Genomic DNA, 24,761 nt, shown 5'->3' with positions numbered 1-24,761 from the left:
TGAAGCTGCTTTGTTTTGTAAGATTTTGACTATGAATCAGCTGAAACTTGAGACCGATTCCTTCCTTGGACACACAAACACACTAAAACACACACTGTGCTCGGGCTGCAAGTCACACACCTGCAGCATATTACGCTCGCTCTTTCCAAACAGCACTCGGCAGCAAGACTGCTGTCCTCTTACGCCATCTTGTGGCGAAAGCAGCAGCAGTGCACTCACTCCGCCTCTGCAGTGCTGTCACACTAAGTTAGGGTGACATTCACAAAGCAGTCACACATAAGCAGAGTCGGAGACACCGAGAAGCAGAAACAGGTGGAATCTGTCACATATACCGGCATGTGCGTGTCAGGGCTATCTGCATTCAGATAAACACTCTGCACAGAGACAAAATGAAGTCTTTGGGACAGTCAAGGTGAGTCTCTCGCTGCTGCAGCCGCCATCTGCTGTGCATCACACATCCGTGCATGCACTTCACGCACACACAAACCCAAAGAAAAGGGTGCATGTGCATGCACAAACACACGCACAGACAGATGGATACACCCATACATGGCTGGCAGACAGCAGAGGGACCACAGGCGGCCTTCTAACGACCTTCACTTTAGCCTACTCGACTCTCCAGAATAGCACTGCTGCAGTGCTCTGTGCAGGGAGACGGATAGAGGCAGAGACGCTCATTAACAGGGCTCTGACCTTAGATAGGAGGCAATCAGCGCTGCATTAGTACTGAATCTACTTCAGAAACTCTGTGATTTAAAACTGCATTCAGAACTCTGACTTTTCATCCATATAAGACAACAGTGGCGGATGATCGCAGAATCATTTCCATGGTAAAGGGAAACCCCTTCACAGCAGCCAACCAAGTGACTAATACTCTCCAGGTGGTAGGCATATCAATATCCAAGCCACCCATAAACCTCAAGAATAGAAAGGCTAGATGGGACTTTGCTAAAAAAAAAATAATCTAAAAACAGTTCTGGAGAAACATTCTCTGTACAAATGAAACCAAGATCAACCTCTACCAGAGTGATGGTAAGAAAAAAGTATGAAGAAAGTGTGGAACAGCTCATGATCCAAAGGATACCACATCTTCTGTAAAACATGGCAGACACACAGTGTGATGGCTTGGGTGTGCATGGCTGCCAGTGGCACTGGGACACTAGTGTTTACTAGTGATTTGACACAGGACAGAAACAGCTGAATGAATTCTGAGGTGTTCAGAGACTTACTGCCTGCTCAAATCCAGCTAAAAGCAGTCAAATGGATTGAGAGGCGTTTCATAATACAGATGGACAATGACCAAAAAAAAACATACAGCTAAAACGACCCAGGAGTTTAAGCAAAGAAGTGGAATATTCTTAAATGGCCAAGTCGGACACCTGATGTCAACCCAAATGAGTGTGAGTGTGTACATATATATATATATATATATATATATATATATATACATATACATATATATATATATATATATATATATATATATATATATATATATATATATAAAACGCATTTTATATTTATGATATTTTGTTTCATATCTGTGGCACTGTCTTGTTTTAAACATCACACACCATCTAAGGTTGCTATAACTGTCATTTTATTGTGTGACAATAAAAGTTCTTGATTTTGAACTTCCAGACATGTGAAGTGCATGTTAGAAATGTAAATGTCTGCTATAACCTGACAGCTCCCTCTTAAACTCAGTGTGATGTCCTATTGTGCCGATGTGCGAATGAGCTGCTCAGCTAATAGTGTGGTGTGTTGACCTTTTACTTTTATGTGAACTATTTCCTGCTGTGTGATACAAGTTTTACAAAAACTGTAAAATATCTGGATCTGATTCTCCTGAAATGATCGGAATCTGTCCGTGTGGGAAAGCAGCTTATGACCGTTGGAACATCTCCTTCCAAAAACCCAGATTAATCTCCTGCTGGAGCAGCCTCCCCTGCCTTCTGGTTTCAGGCTCTCTGCCAGATCCTGGCTTCAGGGACTTTCCGCCGTTCAGCCACAGGAGCGTTAGTGAGGTCCGGCACTGATGTTGGCCAGGCTGGGTGGCAGGTCAGGGTTCGACTCGGTGAAAAAGTCAACTTTAAGCATATTAGACGGACCTGGATTTGTTTGTTGTGTGTTGTAGAATTAGTATTTAAAGGGAAAAGGATTCAGAAACACAAAAGATAAGGTCCTGTTTACATACTGTAGCTTTGCCTGTCCAAAGAGGTTTATATGATTATTATTTCTCAAGTGTAGTGTATATATATATATATATATATATATATATATATATATATATATATATATATATATATATATATATATATATATATATATATATATATTAGGGGTGCAACGATACACAAAATTCACGGTTCGGTTCTATACTTTGGTGTCACGGTTCGATATTTTTTTGATATAAAAAAAATGTTCATGCCTTTTTAATTTGTCATTTATTAAAATTATAAATATATATTTTAACTCAAAAGTACAGTTTTTAAATTTAATGTTGCTGAAACAACAAAGTAATAAAAAAAATTAATATGTGATTGAGGAATCACTTTGGAAAAGTGAGTTTATTACAGAGAAATGTCTCTTTCCAAAATAAAAGCTATACTATACGCTTCTTCTGGGCTATATTCTCAGCAGCATATTAAACATATCAGGTCCCCATAAGGAGAATCATGTGCTAACGGCTGTCTAAATGACTCGGGTAAAGTTTGTAGCATGCGTCCTTTTTGTTTTTGTCTGCTTCCACTTGTCTTTGCACGAGGATGATGTCGGAGTAAATGTGCAGTCATATTCGTTGTGTTCCCACTAGTGCTGTCAGCGTTAATCTGAAATGACGTTAACGCCACAGCACGGCAAATCTCCGTTAACGAGCTACCGCAGATCTCCCCGTGCGTGGGGCTGGACGGCCAACACGTTAACGAGCTAACCTGCTAACGCACTAGTTCCCACCAATGTAATTGAGCATTGCGTGGCACATCCAACATACTGTTTTACTTTTGTCCATGACACACTTACCTTCAGGGTCATACGTCACATGAAAACCAAAATAGTTCCAAACGCCAGATCTGAATGAGGGTGGGGGAGGTTCAATTTGCCATGTTGCAAGGAGAGCTTAACTTCTGTCTTGCTAGCTTGCCCTGCGCTCAGTGAATCTGCGTTCGACTACTCCGCCCAGGCTGCACTGTCGAGCGCAGATCCACTGAGCGCTCAACACAGACAGCATCGTCAGAAGGAAAGTTGATAAAATAAATTAAAAATTTTGTATTGTTCGACACATATGCGTACTGAACCGAAAGCACTGTATCAAACGGTTCAATATCGATAAGAGTATCGTTGCACCCCTAATATTTATTATATATATATATATATATATATATATATATATATATATATATATATATATATATATATATATATATATATATATATATATGCTCTGCATAATGTCATAGAAAGAGGGATCCCTCCCTGATACAGTAAGTTGGCTTATAAGAAGATGGAAGGAACGCTACAACAGCTTATTTCAGGTAGAAGATGAACTGATGGGCTATAATAAGCCCACTATATGATAAATTAGGCTGTGAACTACAAAGTTGACGCAGTAGAGTGAAATAATTAAGATACAGAGATGCAATGGAGCACTTTTAGTATCACTATTCTGACATATTAACTCTGTTTACACTTGTTACATGTGCGGTCGGATCGTAAGTGGACACTGGAGACACGTCAACGTTTACAGCTGCGTGTCCAAGGAGTCTCCTTGTGTTCAGATTTCATTACGGTATGTGTCACTTCTTCTCATAAAAAAATGGCCTTCGACCGGCAAATTTATCGCCAGCCAAGAGCGAGAACTAAATTTAAAGCTTTTGCTCATGTTGACATTGGAGGGTGAGGTCATTTGAGAGAAGCAAAAAGGAGCACGAACAGATGAAAATCGGCGCCTACATCCTGTGACGATGGTGTATTTTCCCGTTACGGCTCCTTCAGGACACATTAACCTTAACATGTGAAATAGATCCTTCCCCCTTTTCATCAGACCCTGATCTCAAAGAGAAACGGCGATAAGCCTAATCGTTATCAAGTTTCTGTTCTCTGTTTGTGCGTTTGTGGCGTGCTCTGTTAGTCAGAATAAGGTTGATGTTTTGGGGATTGTATTTCCTGCTCTTCTGATGTGTTTTACATGTGTTTCCTGGAAATCAGCTGATAATAATGGCAGTGAAGACAAGTTTGGATGATTATTTCCTGAGTAGTAACAGCCTGGAGCACAGTAGCAGTGCAGGAGAAAATGAAAGGGGTTTTCTGTAACCACTGGCACTGTTTGAATGACCGGTTCTTAAACAGCACTTTTCTCCTCTACTTGAGCACCAAAGCACCTTATACTTCATGCCTCATTTACCTACTCACACACAGTGATACAAACACTTTTTCTGCATCTAAGTGTTTTATATCTAACATTCATGCATCAGGAGCAACTCTGTGTTTGGCATCTTCCCCAAGGATCATTCAGTATGAAGACTGGAGCGATCGAACCACCAAACCTGCTCTACCTCCTGAGCCACAGCCCCCAGCTGTGCTTTTTATACTCTGATTAAGCGTTAGACCCAGTGAGGAGGTGGCAGCTTGTTGTGAAGCTGTGTTTTCTGTAGTTTAGAGTAATTTTCTCCCTAGTTTGGTTTAATCAATAGCTTTTTTTTCACCTGCTCCTCCTCTTAAGATCCCATTGAAAGTGATTTTTCAGAATCCTCCCCCAGATTTTTATACGTAAATAACATCTCAGACTCACCAAAAATACTAATCAGTGAACTTTCCACCTGACAGGCCATCTCACCTGGGTAAGGAGAAGGAGGGGTTGCTGTACCAGCTGCTCCCCAGCTGTGAGCGATCCTGCCCTCTGGGCGGGGTATCATCTGATCCGCTGCTCAGCCTCTCGCTGGAGGGAGCTCGGGTGGCGTCCGAGTCCCCCGTCACAGTAAAGATAGAGTCAGACAGACTGGGCCTCTCGTCGTGCGCCAGCGGGGCGAAGCTGAGCTGGACGATCTGCCTGGCGCTCTGGCACACGGGGCCGTGGATAGCGGGTGTTAGTGTGGGCAGGTCGAAGGTCAGGACAGTGTGGGTGCTGGAGGTGAGCAGCTCCTCGCTGTCCAGGCTGTTGTACGACGTCCCTTTGGCTCGGTGCGACTCCATGATGCTCTCAAAGTGGCGGCTGAAGGTGTCCTCTGTGGCGAGGCGGGGTCCGGATACCAAGATGGGGGATTTCAAGGCTGGATGGTGGTTGTCGAAAAAGGTTTCCACTGGTCTGAACAGACAGGATAGAAAATAAAGAAAAAGAGACTTTTGATAAGATTTTTTTTTCTTTTGCCAGAACGTAATTTACTGAACTGTTTAAAAGTTGTGACTTTTACTTCCTGATTATGACCAACTTGACCAACTTATGACCAACAGCTTCACACGAGACGTCTGCTCACCTCTTCAGAAGGTGTCCAAACACCTCAGGCTCCTCCTCAGCTGCATACTGCTGCTTCCTGCTGTCTCCCTGCATCCTCACACTTGCCCAGCTCACCATTTCTTCCTCTTCTTCCTCTTCCTCCTCATCTTCGTCTCCTTCCTCCACAGCTTTCCCTTCCCTCATCGCCTCCTCCTCCCCATCTGTTCTCCCATAAGCCAGCCCTCCCAGAGGGCTGCTGCCCGTCCCTGAGGTTCCCTGCACGCTGCGGTTGCTCCCAAATGCAGAGTCGGCGTCTTCCTGCTCGGCCAGCAGCACCTCGTCTATGTCCGTCTCACGGTAGCATCGAAGCGGGACAGCGTCCAGGTCAGTTTCTGAATACTTGAGTGTCCTGCGAATGATGCCCGTTTTGGGCGATGTTCCTATGACGGCTGGGGGAGGGGTCACCAGCTCTACCTCCACGTGCTGCACCTCGTGGTTGGCTGAAAGCAGAGGCAGGGAGGATGGCGGAGTAGGGGTGGGAGACTCGCTGGAGTTACCACTAGGAGGAGCTGTGGAGGTTCCCTCTGGAGAATCTGCAGAGGAAGAAAATCAATTATGACCACTTAAAAGGCATATGTGGTTTCTGAGGACAATGCAGAGGTGATTAGCAGTATGCCACTCCCCTGCTTACAAAGACTGGGTCATATAGAAGTCTATGGAAAAACAGCCCAGAAGCGCCTTTATCTGCAACCTCAGTAACACTTTCCTCATAAGTTTAAAGCCTTAATCGTTATGACTGAATGAATTTTTATGACTGCAATGACCAAAAGTCTGTTCTTCCCCTTTTCCTCAAATTTGTATTCTATTACTGTCAATTTATATACCCTTGATTGATCAAGTTACATGTTAAATTGATGATCCAGCCATCCACTTATCCTTTTCAGGGTTGTGGGGGGCACTGGAGCCTATCCTAGCTGTTATAGGGCGAGAGGCGGGGTACACCCTGGATAGGTAGCCAGTCTGTCGCAGGGCTATAGGGCTACTAGCTCTTAGCTTAGCATAGCTTTGCAGCTGATCATATGTCTGAAGCAAGCTATTTTTGCTCCTCCCCCTTTAAGACCATCCTTCATTTAAGCAAGCTTTCTTCTGATTGGTTCCCCTTTGTAAATGGTAGGGAGTAGAACACTCACACATCGTGCTGCCAAACACCGTTTTCTCAAATTGTGAATGTTATGGTTTATTTTGCAAATTCGGTAAAATTTATTTATTTATTTTTTTACTTTTTTCAAATATTTCTATGATGATAACAATAAATAAAATTCACAGATATCCTTGTTGAAACTAAAATGTTTACAATAAACGGGAGAATTATATTAGGAAGCTCCCTGATTTTATTTTCCTTTATCTGGATTTTCCTGTATCAGCTGACACATCACACCTGAGTATGTTTCCCTGAACGACAAACTGAAAGCAGTACTGCTACTTCACTAGCTTCTCTGTCTCTGTGTGAAATGTTCCCATGAGAGGAAGGAAGAGGAAGGAAGAACATGAAGGCAGAACGTGCAGAAACTCAGTATAAGTAAGACAGAAATACTCTCACGTTTCTCCCCCCTGCCGGCAGCCTCCTCAGCAGGGGTCCCGAATAAAAACTCCCACTTAGCACGAGCGATCTTCTGACAGTGCAGCGAGGGCACGGGCGCTGCACATCCACTGTCCGTCTGCAAGAGACACACACTAGCTTAGAGGCTAACTCTGCAGTGCAGCATTAACGGGCAGGAGGGGAAAAGGTGGTTAGCGTACAGTCAAAAATCCAAGTATAATCTTTTTTGTTATCAGCAGAACCCACCTGTATTCCTGAGGTGGCAGCCCCGGTCTCATTGCTCTGGTGACTGGACTGGCTGGACTCTGGGGACACACAGTCCCTGTCTCCCAAGCTCCCCGTCACCCCGCTGGAGCTCCGTGAAGACGACCCTCCCATAACGCCGTTCTGCTCCCCCTCAGGAGGCTCTTCGGCCCTCCGAGAACGAGGCTGCAGTGCTGCACCGTATCCCTCCCTCTCGTTACCTTGCTCTTCCTCATCACAGCCCTCATCCTCCTCTCCAGAGTCCAGCACCACAGGACCCAGGAGAAGGATCTCCCTCCTCCTCTGCTCAGCCCGCTTCTGCTGTGCTGTCGGGCTGAGGGGCCTGCGGCGCTGCCTGGATTGTTGATCAGGTGTTTGGACCCTTTTAGACTGTAATCCGGGCTCGGGGCTTGGCTTGGGGCTGTTTTCCACGCCATTCCCCCATTCCTGCCTGGAAGTCCAGCTGACCGGCGCCTCCTCAACACTTTGATTGATAAAGAGTCTGCGAGCGAGCTCCGTGCAGTCCCCTTTCTCGAAACAGCTTGGATCTCCTCTCCTGTCCAGGCTTGGGGACCAGGAGTCTCCGGTGTACTGTGGCGGCTGACGGCGATGCAGGGTGGGGGTATCTGGCGGTCGGAGCTCAGCTTGGAATAGCCTCGGGTCCCTAATGGGCGAGCTGAGCTCTGTGGGAGGATGAGAGGGACGAAGGACACGTGAAGGAAGGGCGGGGGAATTCTGAGTGGCTGATAAGATGGAGCTCTGCTGCATTGTGTCATGATTAGTGTGACAGTTTGTCTCTTGTGATCGTGAGTTTTCAGGCTGGTGCGAGTCTGTGTTGTCGGTTGCTGGCGTGTGTTGTTGGTCGTTTAAAGGGATGTTCATTCTGAGCGTTTGCTTAAACTGTTGTGCATTTGGAGCGGGTTCTCCAGAGTTTGAGCTGCTTGTGAGCTCTCCTAAAGCATTGTGCAACGAGGACCTCCTCGCCTCTGTGAGAACTGAAGATGCTTCGGTGGCCTCCTCAGCCATCCGGCGAGCAACTTCAGGACTGTGAGCTGGAGAGGAAGATTTGCTGTTGCTTAACTGGTTCAAACCGTCGACTCCATTATTGCCAAGTTGGAGGATTGCGCCCTGCGGTGAAGTGCTCATATTGCAGGTCCTCTTAATGTGTCTGTTGACAGCTGGACTTCCAGTCAGAAGAGGGCTTTGGGGCTCAGGGGGCCCGGATCTCTCAAGCGAGGACTGCTTGGACTGCGAGGATAGCTGGTCTGAGGCTGGGCTCCAAGGCAGCCCACATGGAGCCAGATCTTTGGGGTTTACGCTGATGTTCTGACGCTGAACGGGAGATCCAGCCCAGGACTGACAGCACGGTTGTTGGTGGTAGCATGAAGCTGAGGTGTGCTCAAGTGCGTGGGCTAGTTTAATCCTCAATAAGGGGGATCCAAACTCCTCTACAGCCCTCTTGGTAGCTGCCCTGCCGATGGGGTCAAAGTGTGGCTTGCAAAGGCCGGGGGAGAACGTCTGCTGGTGACTTCCTGGACTCTGGAAAGTCAGCTTGGGACTGGAGCTGCACGATGAATCGGGACTCCCAAACCAAACTGGGTCGCTGAGGCGTTTTCGAAAGCTGGAAGACGTGGACCATTCCTCTTTGGCTCGCCTCTCGCACACAGAGTTGCGTGGACTCTCCACTTTCTTCACATTTGACTTCTCGACGTAACTGAAGGTGACCACACTCCGCTTCCCGTCGCTGACTTCCTCTTCATTAAGCCTCTTGCGAATAGGAGGGGTGTGAGGGACACTGACTTTTCCCGTAGAGGTCGCTGGTGAAGAGTGCAGGGGTGAACTCCAACGCTTGCTGATCGTAGGCGAGCTGCTGGTTTGCTGGAGCTGAAAGCTAACGGTGTTTCGAGAGGGAGACTGGCCGTGCGTGCAGTCCTGAGCCAGGTGGCGAGCAGTGGAGGCTTTGCTGACGATCTGGCGTGTCGTCTGGCTCGTTAGCTGAGAGAGGAGCTCCGCGGGACTGTCCTGAACCGAATGCCCCTGAGCAATCCCTTCTTCACTCTCCCTCTTTCCTCCATTCTGATCTGGGGCAGACCTCACTTCCACATACAGATGAAGGACTTTTCCAGACTGGGACATGACCTCCTCTCAGCACGTAATGAGGACACAGAAACAGAAATGGAGCAGAGAAAGAGGCAGACAGGGTGGAAAGAAGGCTCTTCTTTGCTCTTTTTCTCCGTTTTTGTCAGTTTGGATGTTGTTTTCCTGCTGGTGGTGGGTGTCAGTTTATTTTTAGACGGTCTTTCTTCTCCCTCCTGTGTGCACAGCAGAGACACACAGGCTGAACGGCCAGAGGACAAACATGCCCACGGGACGACTCCAGCAGCTCCCTATTCTTCATACCTGTGAATGAAAGAGAGGAGCTGTTGTTATCTTTATGCATCCTCAGATGACTCCCGGTACACACTGGATGATTCAGTATTTACGATGCCCAAAGGGACCAAGCATCAGCTTACTCTCTGGAAATCCACTCACACCTTTCGGAAGTCTTGTCAGCTGTGTTCGATGCTTTCTGTAACCGCCATCTAGACACAGTTCACTCCTGAACTGTGTCAGCTATTTCTGTCATTATTCATGTAAACACTGGAGCAAATATAATGAGTATCCTCCATGAGTGCCCTGTTTTCTCTACATATTCCCACGATATTGTGCCTCTCCTGTGTTAATGGTGGCCAGCTTTTTCCCCTCCTGCTTTCAGTGTGATTTCATCCACGTTTTACTTTGCTGCTTCTTTCTGAACATTTGTTTTTTTTCACAATTATTTTAAAAACTATATGGTAAAACACTGAATGACAGTCAGTGATGTTGTGTGGTGCAATTACAGAGTTAGGTCCAGATGTTTAAGACAACAAAATGAAACAAATTCAATCGTTTTTGTTTTTTTTCGTGGAGTTTGAAAGAGTTAAGATGTGACTCAAGTACAGACTTTGATTCAAGGGTTTTAATAAAAACATTGTAGCTATACAAAGTACCCAATTTACAGAGGCTCTAAAGTAACTGGGGAAAATACTTTGCAGTCAATGAGTCCTTCAAGTCTAGAACCAATGGAGAACACCGGCTGCTGCATATCTTCCTTTGAGACTAAAGCCACCTTCAGCTGCTGATTGTTTGTGGGTCTCTATACTTTCTTGGCCATCTTAGGTTGTTTATGCAGTTTGGTTTGTGGGGCGATTGTGGCTCAAGAGTTGGGAGTTCGCCTTGTAATCGGAAGGTTGTCGGTTCGAGCCCCAGCTTGGACAGTCTCGGTTGTTGTGTCCTTGGGCAAGACACTTCACCCGTTGCCTACTGGTGGTGGTCAGAGGGCCCGGTGGCGCCAGTGTCCGGCAGCCTCGCCTCTGTCAGTGCGCCCCAGGGTGGCTGTGGCTACAATGTAGCTGCCATCACCAGTGTGTGAATGGGTGGATGACTGGATATGTAAAGCGCTTTGGGGTCCGTAGGGACTAGTAAAGCGCTATATAAATACAGGCCATTTACCATTTTGTGTCATTATCCATTTGCACTGTGAAGCTCAGTCCTTCAGGATTCATCCTGCTGCTGTTTCTATCAGCAGTCACGTCATCAATAAACAGTAGTGACCCGCTTCCACTGGCAGCCATACATGCCCATGGCATATAACTGTCACAATCAATCAATATGAAGCAACAATGAAACAAATATGAAAAACTATAACAAATTAAATGTTTATTAATTAATAATTAACCATTAAGGAAAATGTGCCTGTAAACAGACAATTTGATCAGATTCAATTAATTGTAACATTTTACACTGTAGTTAAAATGTTACAAAACAAAACTACATGGAAAACGCATGTATGCATGTATGCATTTTGTTTCAGTTTAATGAGTCTGTCTGTGGCTCTCTTTTATACTTTTACTAAAGTAAAAATGTAATCATAAAGCAAACTTTTTAAACGATCAGAGATAAATCTGGTGAAGGCCTGTGAACATAATCAATTAAAAACGGGCAAACCGAGAACCATTAACTACCTGGATAAAATCTAAATACACACACAAACACACAGAAATAACAAACTGATGTTCTGATGCCGAACAGTATAGACACAGCTGTAAAAACACTTTGACCTTGTAACGTTTTCCCCACTTTGTAACTTCAGAAATACTAAAAGCTTGGCAGTATTTTAGCTGTTGAAGTTATACAGTGAACAAAAAGGGGAGAAATGTACTCTCTGTACAACAAACTAGTGTTGCTGTGGTAATGGCACCTTAAAATAGTTTCCACTGTATGACGCACAAGTGCACACAACTAAGTCTCACAGATTTAGTGGCTGCATCGGTTCATATAAAGTCAATACAAACAATATGTTTAAAGCGTGCACACTTGTTTCCTAAACACGAGCTTCATGAACAAGAGAGTTGAAGAAGAGAGTGTAGGTGGGGTGGCGTGGGTGGTGGAAACCAGCGTCAGAGGTGATTTGTGACAGAAGGTTTCCAAGATGGCAGTGAGACCTGCTATGATGTAAGGTTTGGAGGTGCTGACACTGACAAAAACACAGGAGGCCGAGCTGAAGATGTTAAGATTTTCATTGAGAGTGAGCAGATTAGGATTAGTACATCAGAGGGACAGCTCAGGTTGTTATTTGGAAACAAATGTACAGCAGCAAGGCTGAGATGCTTTGGGCATGTGCAAAGGAGAGACAGAGGATTCAGTGGACAAAGGATGCTGGATATGGAGCTGCAAGGCAGGAGGAAAAGAGGAAGAGCTCAGAGAAGATTCATGGTGTAGTGACGGAGGACATGCAGAGGGTTGGTGTGACAGAGGAGGAAGTATAGGGTGAGACGGACACAGATAATCTGCTGTGCTGTGAACAGGATCAGTCGAAGAAGAAATGCATGGTGTGTGTGTTAAAAACACAGAAATACCTAAAATTTAGCACAATGTGGGGATGCAGAAATATAAAACGTAAAGCTCAGTGAAAAGGAAGAAAGGAAAACTACAGCAAGGTGTGATAGTCAACCTGAAGACTGTATGTGGCTCCATGAGCTGACACTCCTGCAATAACCCAAAGTTCTCTGATGGTTAAGTGGAAAGAAACGATGGAGTCTCCTCATGATCAGGTCCTCATCACCCTTCTCCACTCACCCTCAACCGTTCATGGCAGATGGCTGCCTCTCCCTGAGCCTGGTTCTGCAGGAGCTTTCTTCCTGTTAAGAGGGAGTTTTTTTCCTCCCGCTGTTGCCAAGATTGTTGAGGTTTCTATATATTATTGTGGGGTCTTTACCTTACAATATAAAGCACCTTGAGGTGACTGATGTTTTGATTTGGTGTTACATAAATTAGTTGAACTTTATCTTCAGTGGACACTTTGATGATATTAACGCTGCAGGATTTATTTGCTAACCAGAGATGGGCAGTTACCTCAGTAACGAGTTACTTGTAACAAGTAACAACAAGTAACGAGTAAAGTAAGGGATTACTATTGCAAAGACGGTAATTAGGTTACCGTTACTTTCCCGTAGGAACGCTGCGTTACTGCGTTACTAAAACCGTGATTTTTTTTGCGAGAATGTCTCATGACAGTGACGTAAGCAAGTGCGACGTTCGTGACAACAGCTGTGTGCAGATCAACAATGGATCATATATTGAGAGCGGGAGAGAGTATGAGCGTGCAGCGTTTAAAGCGTGGAAGTACTGACCTTACTTTGAGTTTGATTCCATAAAAAGTGACAAAAACATTAGTGTCCGTTGTGCGTGGGAAGAAAACTTCTTTTTACAGCGAAAACAACCCTAAACTTCCGAGCAAGCTCCGAGTAGCTACGACGTAATGGGAAACTCACAGAGAAACTCGTGGATTCTTCCACTGACCGCGGCACACCTGCACCAGGGTAACCCTCCGCCTACCTCACTCCTGCTTTACAGGTGAAAATAGAGCAACAGGACCGCTAGTCTTTGATTTTATTTATTTTCTGCTGTGTTTTACTTGCATCTATTTGAAAGAGTGAGTGTAAACACACACAAAATTTATTATTTTATGTGCTGGAATGTGCAGAAAATAAGTTTAAATGTTAAACTAATTTCTTCCAGTCAGAGAATGTTGCATATAATTAAATTTTTGCTTGATGCATAAAGTTAAAAGGTTAAAACTAATAAAACACGTTTTAAAAAGAGACTTTTCCATTTGATTACATTTTGTATGATGATTATGTAGAAAAAGTAGAATTGGGCTGAAAGATCTATCACTTTATCACCTATTCAGGTTGTAAATTGTGTTTTTAAAAAGTAACTAAGTAACTAAGTAATGAATTACTTTTGAAAATAAGTAATCAGTAAAGTAACAGGATTACTTTTGGGGGGAAGTAATCAGTAATTAGTTACTGATTACTTTTTTCAAGTAACTTGACCAACACTGTTGCTAACTTTGTTCCCGTTACACTTTGTCGCTCTGCTTTTATTGTTACATCAAGCTTTCCACTTCAGTCAATTGTGTTTTTCTTTTCTTTTTCAAATATTTTCTTTTTTTATAGAATTGATTTTTTATTGTAAATATGCATAAAACAATGCCATGGTTCCTGGGTTGTTTTGGAGGCAGAGCTTGTATGGCTGTACGGTGCAGCTGCACTGCTAAAATCTCAGCCAAAGAAAAAGGCAAATAAATAAATCAAAGTTTCAATTGGAGACAAATGATAGAAATCAAAATCAAAGGCCTCTGTCATTTCCACTGACAGATACTTTAAAAAAAGTAAATAATGCAGCTTTTTTATGATGTCAGAGAGAAAATGAGCTCATCCTGTAGAGGAAGCAGGAAATTATCCCCCCATGTCCTCTCCCACTCTCTGAAAAGAGCCGATGACGGGGATCGATTTACATTCTGAATAAAACAATTAAAGGCTCTGGACTCACGGGGAAAATGAGAAAATGAGGCAGGTTCAAATGATTCATGGAAACTCTAATCTGATTAGCGTGATCAGATTTTATTCAGGAATCGCCGTGACACTGATGCAGTGATGATGAAGAGGACTTTCTCTGTGCAAATATATTGAATTAAGTAATGTTTAGTTCCTGTCTGTTCACTGACAAGTCCACCGTCAGATCCAGCTGGCTGCTCAGCCACAACATGCACATGAAGCTAAACTCTAAGCACAGAAATCTCTTTGTTATTCTCTTTGTTATAGTCCTCGTTTTGTCTTTCGAGCTAAATCTCCTGGCGGTTACTCATCTTGGCCGAGCTGACTTCTTTCCAGTCGTCTCCATTCTGTTTAACGTTGATGCAGAACGACTTTCCACGCCAGTGACGACGCAGACAACAGAAGTCACTCAAATGAGGACGGTGAGCTCCAGCCTGCTGCCAGCAGTGACAGATTGGAGCTGCCTTATGGTAGCACTGGGAGAGAACGTGCACGCTCATAACTGAAGCCGACAGAACAAAGAGAACTTGTGAGTAAGTTGGCACGCCGAGCGACCAAACTTTCCCTCCCTTAACCCCAACTCATGTTTCTGCCCTCACTTCAAAGACATCAGTCTCACCGAGCTGACAAATTCTCCCTGTGACGTTTAATTATTTCTGCATGCAACATTTGTTTGGATGTTTGCAGCAGGTTTGAGCCCTTATGTGCAATATTTGATAAATCCTTTACTATTTGTTGCGGATGGCAGCATGAAGCTTCATACACAATAAAACGTCTCATTCTTAGTGCATTTCACTGCCACTGCATTAGTCACATTATCTGTCATTTTCACACTTTGCAGCTAGTCTTCCCACAGCTACACTACTCACCGCCAACAACTGGCCTTTGTCCAGTTGTTGGTAGCTCCCTGGGGGCCTCTGTAAAAAGGTGTGAGGAAGACAAAGTGGCTCCTTAGCTCTAAATATGACAGAACTGGTTGAGACTAAGGCTACGTCCACACTAATGTTTCGTTTTCTCTCCATTTTGGCCTCCCGTCCACACTGAGACGGCATTTTCCCCGAAGGAAAACGTTTCAATGTGGACACACAACTCTGTGAATATGACTGAAAACACTAGTGTGGACGCGGAGGGTTTTCAGACGAAAACGCCGTTTTCAAATCTATCCAGGCTAGTGTGGACGTAGCCTAAGGTGGAAGAACCTTATCCTTGAGGGCTAAAGCCTAGAGACTGGTCTGCAACCATCTGGCAACCACCAGTCATGGGGAAATTTGTTTTGGCCAATTGGTTGCAAGTGGTTGCCACAGGCTGATGGCAGTTGTTGGGAAAATAATTCCTAAAGTCTCAGTCACTCACACCTACAGATTGCTCAGTGAGCCCCTGGCAAAATGGCAAAAACCTCAGCCCGCCTGCTTTGGTCTCTAGCACTTAAACACGAAAAATTGCAACCAATTGCAAACAAAGCAATCCCTATGACAGTTCACATAATGAGAGTCAGCAACCTGCAGGAACCACTGACAACCAGTTGGAAATTACACATTGCTCCCGAGAAACCAGTAGTTGTATGATATCAGTGTGGTGGACAACTCTCACACATGATAAACCTCATTAAACATTCGTTTGAGGCACAGATCTTCAGAGATCATCTGTACTTATGATTTGTCATCACTAAGAGGTTGAAGTTTGCCAGTCAGTATTGATTCAGAGAGAGCGCGGATGAGCATGAACTTAATTTGGACCTCTTTCATCCAGTTATTCGTCATCTGACTGAGGCGGGAGCTGATGGGAGCGAGCGAGATGAAGTCGGGCAATGAGAGAAAGACCATAAGAGATAAATAAATAGATAAAAGACAGAAGGAGGAGGGAGTCGTGTAAGTGATGGAGAGAGCTCTGCTGGCAGCAAACCAGAGTGATGGGAGTGTAGAGTTACAGGAAGGCCAGAGTTAAAAGCAGTAACACAACTGCTGATGTAACACAACCCCACTTTTCTTCTGCCAGAAAACACAAAGACAAACACTGCTTGGCTACTTTCCCCACCAACTCCTGCTGGCATCTAGTCATACAGATAGCTAGTGGTGATTTACTTTAATAAAACCTTCCACAATCACAGTGACACAATCATATAGGAGAATTACAACTGAACCTAATTACAAACGCTGCATCATTCATGAGTCCCAAAAAGCAGCTTTAACCTAAGCTTAACCAACCGTGTCTGGATGCCAGCATCAAAATCTTTACTTGTAAGCTACACATGTGGGAAATGAAATGTTTCCCTGTGGTTCTGTTGTTTTGTAATTGGTAATTTCAAGTTGGAGTCTTAATTTCGGTGAAATGTGTCAAAAGTAGTGCATGAGGCATTGTTTTTATGATGCAACCATAAAAAAACAACAATAAAAAAGATGTGTGAAAAAAATGTGACTTCCCAATTTTAAGGCTGAGATAAGAAGAAATAAATACTACACAGCAAACAGTGGTGGAGTTATTACAAATCGTCCTGTATCCAGACTGTAATGTTAAATCCTGGATGCAGCAGTGCTGTTCTCGAGTGCTCCGGTTCCTTTCAGCTGTCCAGCTTGCCAGTAATTCTGGACAATTTGGCATGAAGTCTGGTGGGAGCGCCACTGCTGTGCCAGAAGTTACAAGAGGAACCAGCTCCTGCCACACTCAGTCTTATTTGCTTTGCATGTTTCCTATCATTTCAACTTCTAGATTAGCATGTAAACAAAACAGATTTCATGGTTAAACTTCTGATAAAAACTCATCTAGCTTGACAAGAAACCGTCCATCAACCACAAGCTAAAAATGGAAAAGCTGGCAGCATCACTGAGGGGGTAAGTTTCACTGGCCAACTGATTGCACCCAGAGAGTACGTGTGGATGCACTAAGCGGGGTTTTCGCTTCATAGCTAAGAGGTTTGTAGGACGAGTGCTCAGGGCAAAGATTATGCAGATTATTTGCATCAGAAACTATTCGATAAACTACATCTTTTTTATTTTTAAGCTTTTAAATCTAAAGGTTTCTGACCTCTTCAACAGTCACGTGAGATTTGTTCCACAATTTAGTTTTACTAATTACTTTTATAGCCAAACTTTTTTATCCAGTAGCTATTTCCACAATTCAGACTTAACCATTGCTTTGTCTGTTACTGGAATGCATTTAGGTTGGGAATCAATCAGCTGTGTCCCAGCAAAATCTCAAGCTACTGCATTTAGTACTGGCTACATTTAGATTGATATTAATCTAATTTTTTTCTACCCTACTCTAAAAACATTTTAAGCCCAAATACAAGCTCAGGTGTGCATTTTGCAGGCGTGTCTGGACATGCAGCATGCACAGCAATCTTAACTGACTGAGTCATCGTTACTGACAGTTTGGCTAAAAAGCAAAACAGAGAAATGACTGTCTCTAATCTGATTTGGCTTTGGTCAATAGAGACATGTTTTACTTTTAGATTGTGTACGAGGAACACACTATTTAAAATGATTTTTAATCTATTTACCACTACAATTATTTTGAAATGCAGAAGAATGCAAATGTGCAGCAAGCCTGTTTTAAATAATTAAGACCAATTTTTATTATTTGCATGTAGAGGGACTCTCTTTTACACCTTAAAACATATTTGAGATTCAAAATGTGGACTGAAATAAAACATTTTGACAAAAGTTTCTTATTGTTACATTTTTAGCATTAGCTGTAGTCATGTCAGTGTCACACATTGCACTATGGTAAAGGCAAAAATATTAGACCAAGCGATGAGAGTTCTTGCAGGACGCCTGAGTGTGAGTCTGTCCAAACATGTCCCTGATGTTTGCCATTTTCTACTTTTATACTTTTGAGCTATTTCCACTTATCCAAATGAAAAAGTCATTTTTAGCTACACTCTGATTTTCAAAATTTAGCCTAGCATTATTCATCCCATTTTACGGTTTATCTTTAGTAGATATGTCATTTGGCTGATTCACTTTTAGCTATACTATATCAGTTTTAATATGGTAGCATCACTATTCATGTGAAGCAGATAGCTGGGTTTTAAAAAACTGAGGGTGTAAACTGTTCTATGAAACAGTGACTGGACACAGTGGACAGTTTGCAAACCTTACAGGTGTGGCCGCCTTTTGCCCTAATTCTTTGTAAATATACGGCTAAACAGCTGCTGCAGATTTGTCAGCTGTACAACAAGCAAATCTCCTGTTCCACCTCCCAAAGGCGCTCTACTGCATTGAGATCTGGTGACTGTGGAGAACATTAATTAGTTGATTAAATCTTTGTAACCAGTGTTGGGTGTAGCAGTGTAACGTTGTAAAGTAATGCAATGCATGACTACTATTATGTAGTTACTTGTTCTTTAGTTATGATACAAATAAATAACAATGTCAGACAAACACGCCTTTTTCTTCCAGCACACCTGCGACACAATCAGCTGATTTCAGTTTGTATGTCAGGAGGAGGAAAATGGTGAGTGAGACAACTTTGGCTCTTTGTAAGCACCTGCCCAGGGAGCATGCTAATGCTAAGCTAGCCAGAGTGACGATAAAGCTGAGTGTGTGCTGAGCCCAGCCCGGCAGCCAGAGCCTGAACTTCAGCAGCTGATAAAGACAGTGATGAACAGTCAGGCTCGCAGCACCGCCTCCGTCTCTTCCTGTACATGTTTCCAAAGTACAGTCACCACTTTAAAGTCTTAATAGAGTGATTTTCATTTTTGCTTCGTGTTCATAATAAGGACTCTTGTTGATAAGTGGACGTGTAGCCTCACATTTATATTGTTAACTGGTAATTTTGAGACAATGTGTTTTGATTTACACAGCAAACAAATTACTTTATCCGGCAAGCAACTTGATTACTTTTAAGAAAGGTAACAATAATGTGTAATAGATTACTTTTTTTTACTAACAACCTCAAAACTGTTTGTGACCTAGCATATTATCTTGCATGGTCAGTAACTATAGTCAGCGGTGTTGTGATGCTGAATTTGTAGCGATGGGCTCAACCACCACCTGCAGCCTGAACCTTTGAGACAAGGCAGGATGGAGCCGTGTTTTGATGCTGTTTTATGCCACTGTTAATGTGCCAGTGTGGTCTTCTGCTGCCGTCCATCTGCTTCAAGGCTGGATGTGTCGTACATTCATAGATGCTCTTCTGCATACCCTGACTGTAGCGAGCGTTTAGTGAGTTAGTCTTCCCTTCCTATCAGCTCAAATTCTCCTCTGACTGATATAAACAAAAATTTTCATCCTCAGAACTGGTGCTCACTGGATAGTTTCCCCTTTTCACATCATTTCCACTAAACCTAGATATGGTTGTGTGGGAAAATCCCAGCAGTTTCTGAAATACTCAGACCAGCCCAGCTGGCACTAATAGCCACGCTACGTTCAAAGTCACTTAAATCAGCGGTCCCCAACCCCCGGGCCTCGGACCGGTAACGGTCCGTGAGTCGTTTGGTACCGGGCCACGAGAGTTGAGGCTCAGGTGTGAAATGTATGGTTTTACAGCGTTATTTTGTTATCGTTTTTAACTCGGTTTTCCTGGCTCTTTTCACGTGTGTTATGAATAAATCTTATTTTTTTCGGTACCGGTACTAGTTTTATTTTGTTGTATTTATCCGTGACACCCTAAAGGCCGGTCCGTGAAAATATTGTCGGGCATAAACCGGTCTGTGGCACAAAAAAGGTTGGGGACCGCTGACTTAAATCACCTTTATTCCCCATTCTGATGCTCAGTTTGAACGTCAGATCATATCAGTCACGTCTACTTGCTCAAAAGTAAAGTGGCCGAAGACAGCATATTACATTTACAGTTTATGATGTCGATGCTTCAGCTGCACCTTTTCAGAAACAGCTGGTTAAGTTCATAAACAATATTTACAGTTTAAAAGCTGTACGTGTGATAAAACCTGTGACTATATGTGCAGGATGAGCTGTTGGAAATGTGCTATAAAAAAATTAACTTGACCTTAAGCCTTCATTAGTGTTTGCTGCTTGATTGGACTGTGCTTAAATATACAAATAAATAAAAATATTAGCATACTTTGAATTGCTTTTCGCAGGTAGAGTCACAGGTAGGTGACAAAATAACTACCAGTAAATACTGAAAACAACAACAGCAGCAAAAAGAATGCAAAGAATTCAGCAAATCACAGACACATCTATCCATCTCTACTGAAAATCTTTGAGTGTATTTTTGATGTCAACAGCTTTTATTCACTATCATACTCTTTTTTTTCTTCAATACTTGTTTGGCGAAGGCTGTTTACGTTCTTTGGTTTTAAAAATAGCGACAGACTCGATGGGGAGCCTGAAGGATGGCGCACCTTTGATCAAACCTCAATAAACAGAAAGCCACGGCCGCTCAAAAAAGATGACTCATCTTCTTGTTGTTCCTGTGGGTTATAACGCTGACACAAGGGACACACACGCACGGATAAACTCCTCTTGGTCCTTGGACCAGGCTTCATGAGTCAAATCACACAGGTAATTAAACCCAAGCCAAAGAGTGCAGCTCTAATATTAGCTCCCTGCACATGATGGGGGAGCTGATGCTAATATTAGCTCTCAGCTTGCTTGTTGCCGGCGCTGTGCACTAGCAGCTATGATTTCAGCAACATGACAGGTTGTGCACATTAAAAACCCGAGGGGAGATTAGGAGGTTTGTGTTAAGTTCATGGTGGTGAGGGATATTCAGAGGCATTCACACTGCAACGCGAAGCACCCTTATCATCCTCTCACTCATGGACTATCGATTTATCCGCATGTACTATTATGTTACATCATGTACTGTATCTGGCAGAACTGCCTACTCTTATAAATTCCCAAGAAATGTCTGAAAGCCCACCGTCACACCACAAACGTGTCGCTTAAACCCTGTGAACTCTGCTGAATCATAATTAACCAAGCAGCGACTGAAGAGGATGAACCAAAATGAAAGGAAGCTGTGCCGGAGCTTTCTTCGAAGCACGACTTTGTTGTTTGCACTCGATACGAGGCCGGATCGCTTCCTTTCCTTCTCACGGTGCCTTCAAAGGCATTTTCAGACAAAAGCTGATTGGTCCTCTGACTCATGCAGAGGCAGCAGCAGTGCGTATGAGGAGATGCAGAGAGGCTTATTGGCAAAGAAAAGAAGGGGGAGACATTCAATCAGCACCACGTTGGCCGTGACCTTGCTGCTGCTACAACTCCTCCACTCACTACCTGGACTCGGTGAATGAAGAACCACACTTAGACCAAAACACTAAACAAGTAACGAGACAACAAACTGTTCTTTCCCCGAATCGCAGGAAAGTACGATGTTGCGTTATGCAACAGTGACAGAAATGGAGTTCACCTGCTCATGTCTCATAGCTGCATATTTGCTGCAACCTCTCGGGTAAGAGAAATTTATTTATTTATTTATTTAGGACAGTGCATGTTAATGAACATAAATGTAAAAAAAAAAAATTACATGAATGTAAACATACCAGATTATAGCCAAGGGCTAATTTCCATCTGTTGTCCTTAAGCATAAAAAATAGACATAATAATTCATAAAAATTCATCATTCATTCATAATAAAAACTCCATCACCAAACTTACACATACACACCATTCTGTTCCCAAATAAAACATTAAAACTATACAACTCATACATGATCACACACTTGATTTGTCCATAATCAAACCAAAACCAAATGAAGGAAAAATGCACAAGTGCAGAAAAACTGCAGTTGTTCTAGTGGCCACCTGAGTCAGTGCCCACAGACTGGACTGTCAAAATGCCCGAGCTCACTGCAAAATAAACATTTTTATAGCCTGGTTTTGTTTTCTATGGATGTTTATTTCTATGAACCTGTTTAGCTTAAATTACCAACATGTCAGCTAGGCCTCATCTCTGCCAATTTCAGTGATTGAACTGGACTTTGCTAACGTGTTAGTGGCGCTTTGAAGCATTTTCAAAGAATTCTCTGACAAAAAAAAATATTGCCGGTTTAATGAGTAAAAGTCTGATACTTTGATGAATCTGTTCTTTAGAATTAATGAGCACCAGCACAGTGTGTGGACTCAGCTTTCTAACTAAGCTTGCTAGAGTAAGCTGACAACACCCATCCATCTTCTTACATCGCAGTGGTGCTGGAGCCTAACCCATTTGTCATAGGGCAAGACGATGGCTAACACAGAGAGAATCACCAATTAACCTAACGACCCTCAGCTCTTGGACTGTGGGAGGAAGCAGGAGAACCAGCAGACAGATCATGGATTCAAACTCAACGCTACACTACATTAGCATTCAATCTATTGCTTGCATAGATTAGACAAGATCACAATTCCCTTAACAATTACCTCATGCAACGTCATATGTTTGGTTAACACAACCACTGTGCTGTCACCAGTTTCTGAACTTTTTGATTATCTCACCTTGATTTGCTCATTGGTATCAAAAGTAATGACGGTAAGTGAAACTTTATGGGCTTGCAGAAGTGATTAAAAATCACCTTGAAACAGAAAAAACACCTGCAAAGTTCACACCAATCCATGCAAATGTTTTAGAGCAATTTTACAAGACAACCTCCCAGAGACATTAGAGAGTAAATGGATCCATCTACCACATTCATGACTATTTATGACAAGATATTTTGCCTAGAGACTATCAGAGCCGCATTAGCGTCTGCAAAGCCAGCGTGGTTTAAAAGTGCAGTAGTCATGTATTGATCCAAACAGCATAATGGGCATTAATAGAATTTCATGCCCGTGGGGATCGCAGACCCATCCGTTTGAATCTGCTCCTCAGTCAGTCATGTCTGTCGTGCCCATCTCTGAGCTCACTGTGGTTTTCATGAAATGTGTTTTCAGATGCATTTTCGAGCCACCAACTTCTTTGAAATCTCACGAAACAACTCCCACATCAAAGCTAAGCCAAAGCCAATTTTGCCAGCGTTCGACCTTGCACGCTCTGCCCTGCTGAGGAGTCATTTTCCATCAAATGGGTACATGTGCCAGACTTTAGAGAGGGCAGCAGCTCGGTCAAAAGCATTTTTTCTTCTCCATATCAAAGAGATTTCAACCATTTTCCTAGATAAACCAAAACTACCCATACCAGCCAACGGGCTTGGGAAGACTGCACATCCATAGTGAGGGGTTAAGATGAAAGCAAACTTTGACTGCAAACATCCAGACAATAAAAAGGTCTCATGTCTACAGGAAGGAACAGTGGACAATGTGCACACATCTGGGGCAACATTAGCATTTATTTGGAGTCGGGCTTTTCGCCATCAGACGACGATCACTTATTTTAGGTCTCCACAGCAGATCCCTCTGCAGGTTTGACTTTTGTCTCTGGCTGAAATCAAATCAGTGGTCTTTCATTTACCAAGCAAACATGTTAACCAGTAGGCTATGGAGACACACTGGGGTAGATGGATCTTGTTTTCAAAAGTAAACAGTTCAAACTGAATGAAACAGTGAGAGACAGTGAGGTGTGAAAGCGTACTGGGTAAGAGACGTTTGTCCCTGAACATGAGTTTTCTTCTGTTCAATCTAAGTGTGCATAAAATAATAAAAAACACTCACTCAGAAGAATTCAGAAGTTTGAGACCTGTAGGTCGCTCACTTTAAACTTATTTTGGGGTTAAAATATAATTTTTGCCTGTTTCTGTTTTCATTCTGACATGAATATGGAGAAAAGTCCCTTTTTCATGACTATCTCGCTTTTCTCGCACTGACAGTAAATGCAGCGTATTCTCACTTTGGTGCAATTCGACGTCGCTGCATTCCTTTTAAGTTTGAAGTCAGATAATGGATGATTGCTATGTTCTAGTAGTAGTATTTCTCTTCTCAGCCCCAACCGGCTGCAACACCTGGAACACAACCGGTTTTTCACATTAAAAATACCACTGCAGCACCTTCATTCATAGAGCCTGTTTAGTGAGTCACAAATGCACAACAGTTCTGCAGTTTTGCTCATGTTTACAAGTGCTGCTGCCATCTTGAATTATGAAGTCTGGGTTGGTGTGGAAAGTCTGACTTGAGGGGGCGTTCCCATTGAAATCTCCATCTGGGAACTGGGAAATTACAACTTCACACTTTACAGCTGCACGTGTAATGCAGCTCTTGCACTGGGGAGCCGCCAGACTAAAAAGCAGCTAATGCGCTGGATATCCACCTCCCTCAGTGGAAAGAAAGTTGCAGAGATATGGTGCGTGTGTGAAAATGGCTAATAATGCTGATTTGAGCAGCAGAGGGAGGCGATACCTTTGGGTTTCTCCAATATTAATAATATTAATTTGCTACACTAAAAAATATTTATCCATTATGATGCAAGTTAAAGCAAAGCACAGCAGAGAAGGGCTCCCTAACAGTCTAAAAATGTCACTACTTCTTTAAATATTCAGGTCTTCTATCCATGTTCGACAACATTTAAATTTATTTTGCATTTGCATTTGCAACTTTTAAAAAACTGACAACAGTGTAATGATAAGTGCACTTGACCACATGCAAAATTTTACAGCTATAAAATGATTATATCGTGAATATATGATTTATAAGTAACTAATTACCCTGAACGGTCACCATGCTTTAGAGTACAGCAGCTCAGTAATGGTATA

At 43.1% G+C, this 24,761-nt stretch overlaps 1 protein-coding gene across 4 annotated transcripts in view; it reads right to left on the bottom strand.

The window, feature by feature from the left end:
* LOC146512245 (uncharacterized) overlaps positions 1-24,761 on the bottom strand; it is a 113,155-nt gene that overhangs the window by 72,089 nt on the left and 16,305 nt on the right. For all 4 annotated transcript variants that reach the window (XM_085171163.1, XM_085171162.1, XM_085171161.1 and 1 more), the window contains exons 2-5: positions 7,278-9,674; positions 7,032-7,149; positions 5,472-6,024; positions 4,835-5,302 (exon numbers count right to left, since the gene is read on the bottom strand). In XM_085171163.1, coding sequence (XP_085027289.1) covers positions 4,835-5,302; positions 5,472-6,024; positions 7,032-7,149; positions 7,278-9,410 — 3,272 coding nt within the window. In that variant the 5' untranslated portion in view covers positions 9,411-9,674. The remainder of the gene's footprint in view (positions 1-4,834; positions 5,303-5,471; positions 6,025-7,031; positions 7,150-7,277; positions 9,675-24,761) is intronic.

Source organism: Neolamprologus multifasciatus, chromosome 8 (genome assembly GCF_963576455.1).
Source record: "Neolamprologus multifasciatus chromosome 8, fNeoMul1.2, whole genome shotgun sequence".
Classification (NCBI taxonomy): domain Eukaryota; kingdom Metazoa; phylum Chordata; class Actinopteri; order Cichliformes; family Cichlidae; genus Neolamprologus; species Neolamprologus multifasciatus.
Note: the sequence above shows the minus strand (reverse complement) of the source record. Positions and strands in the feature narration are given on the sequence as shown.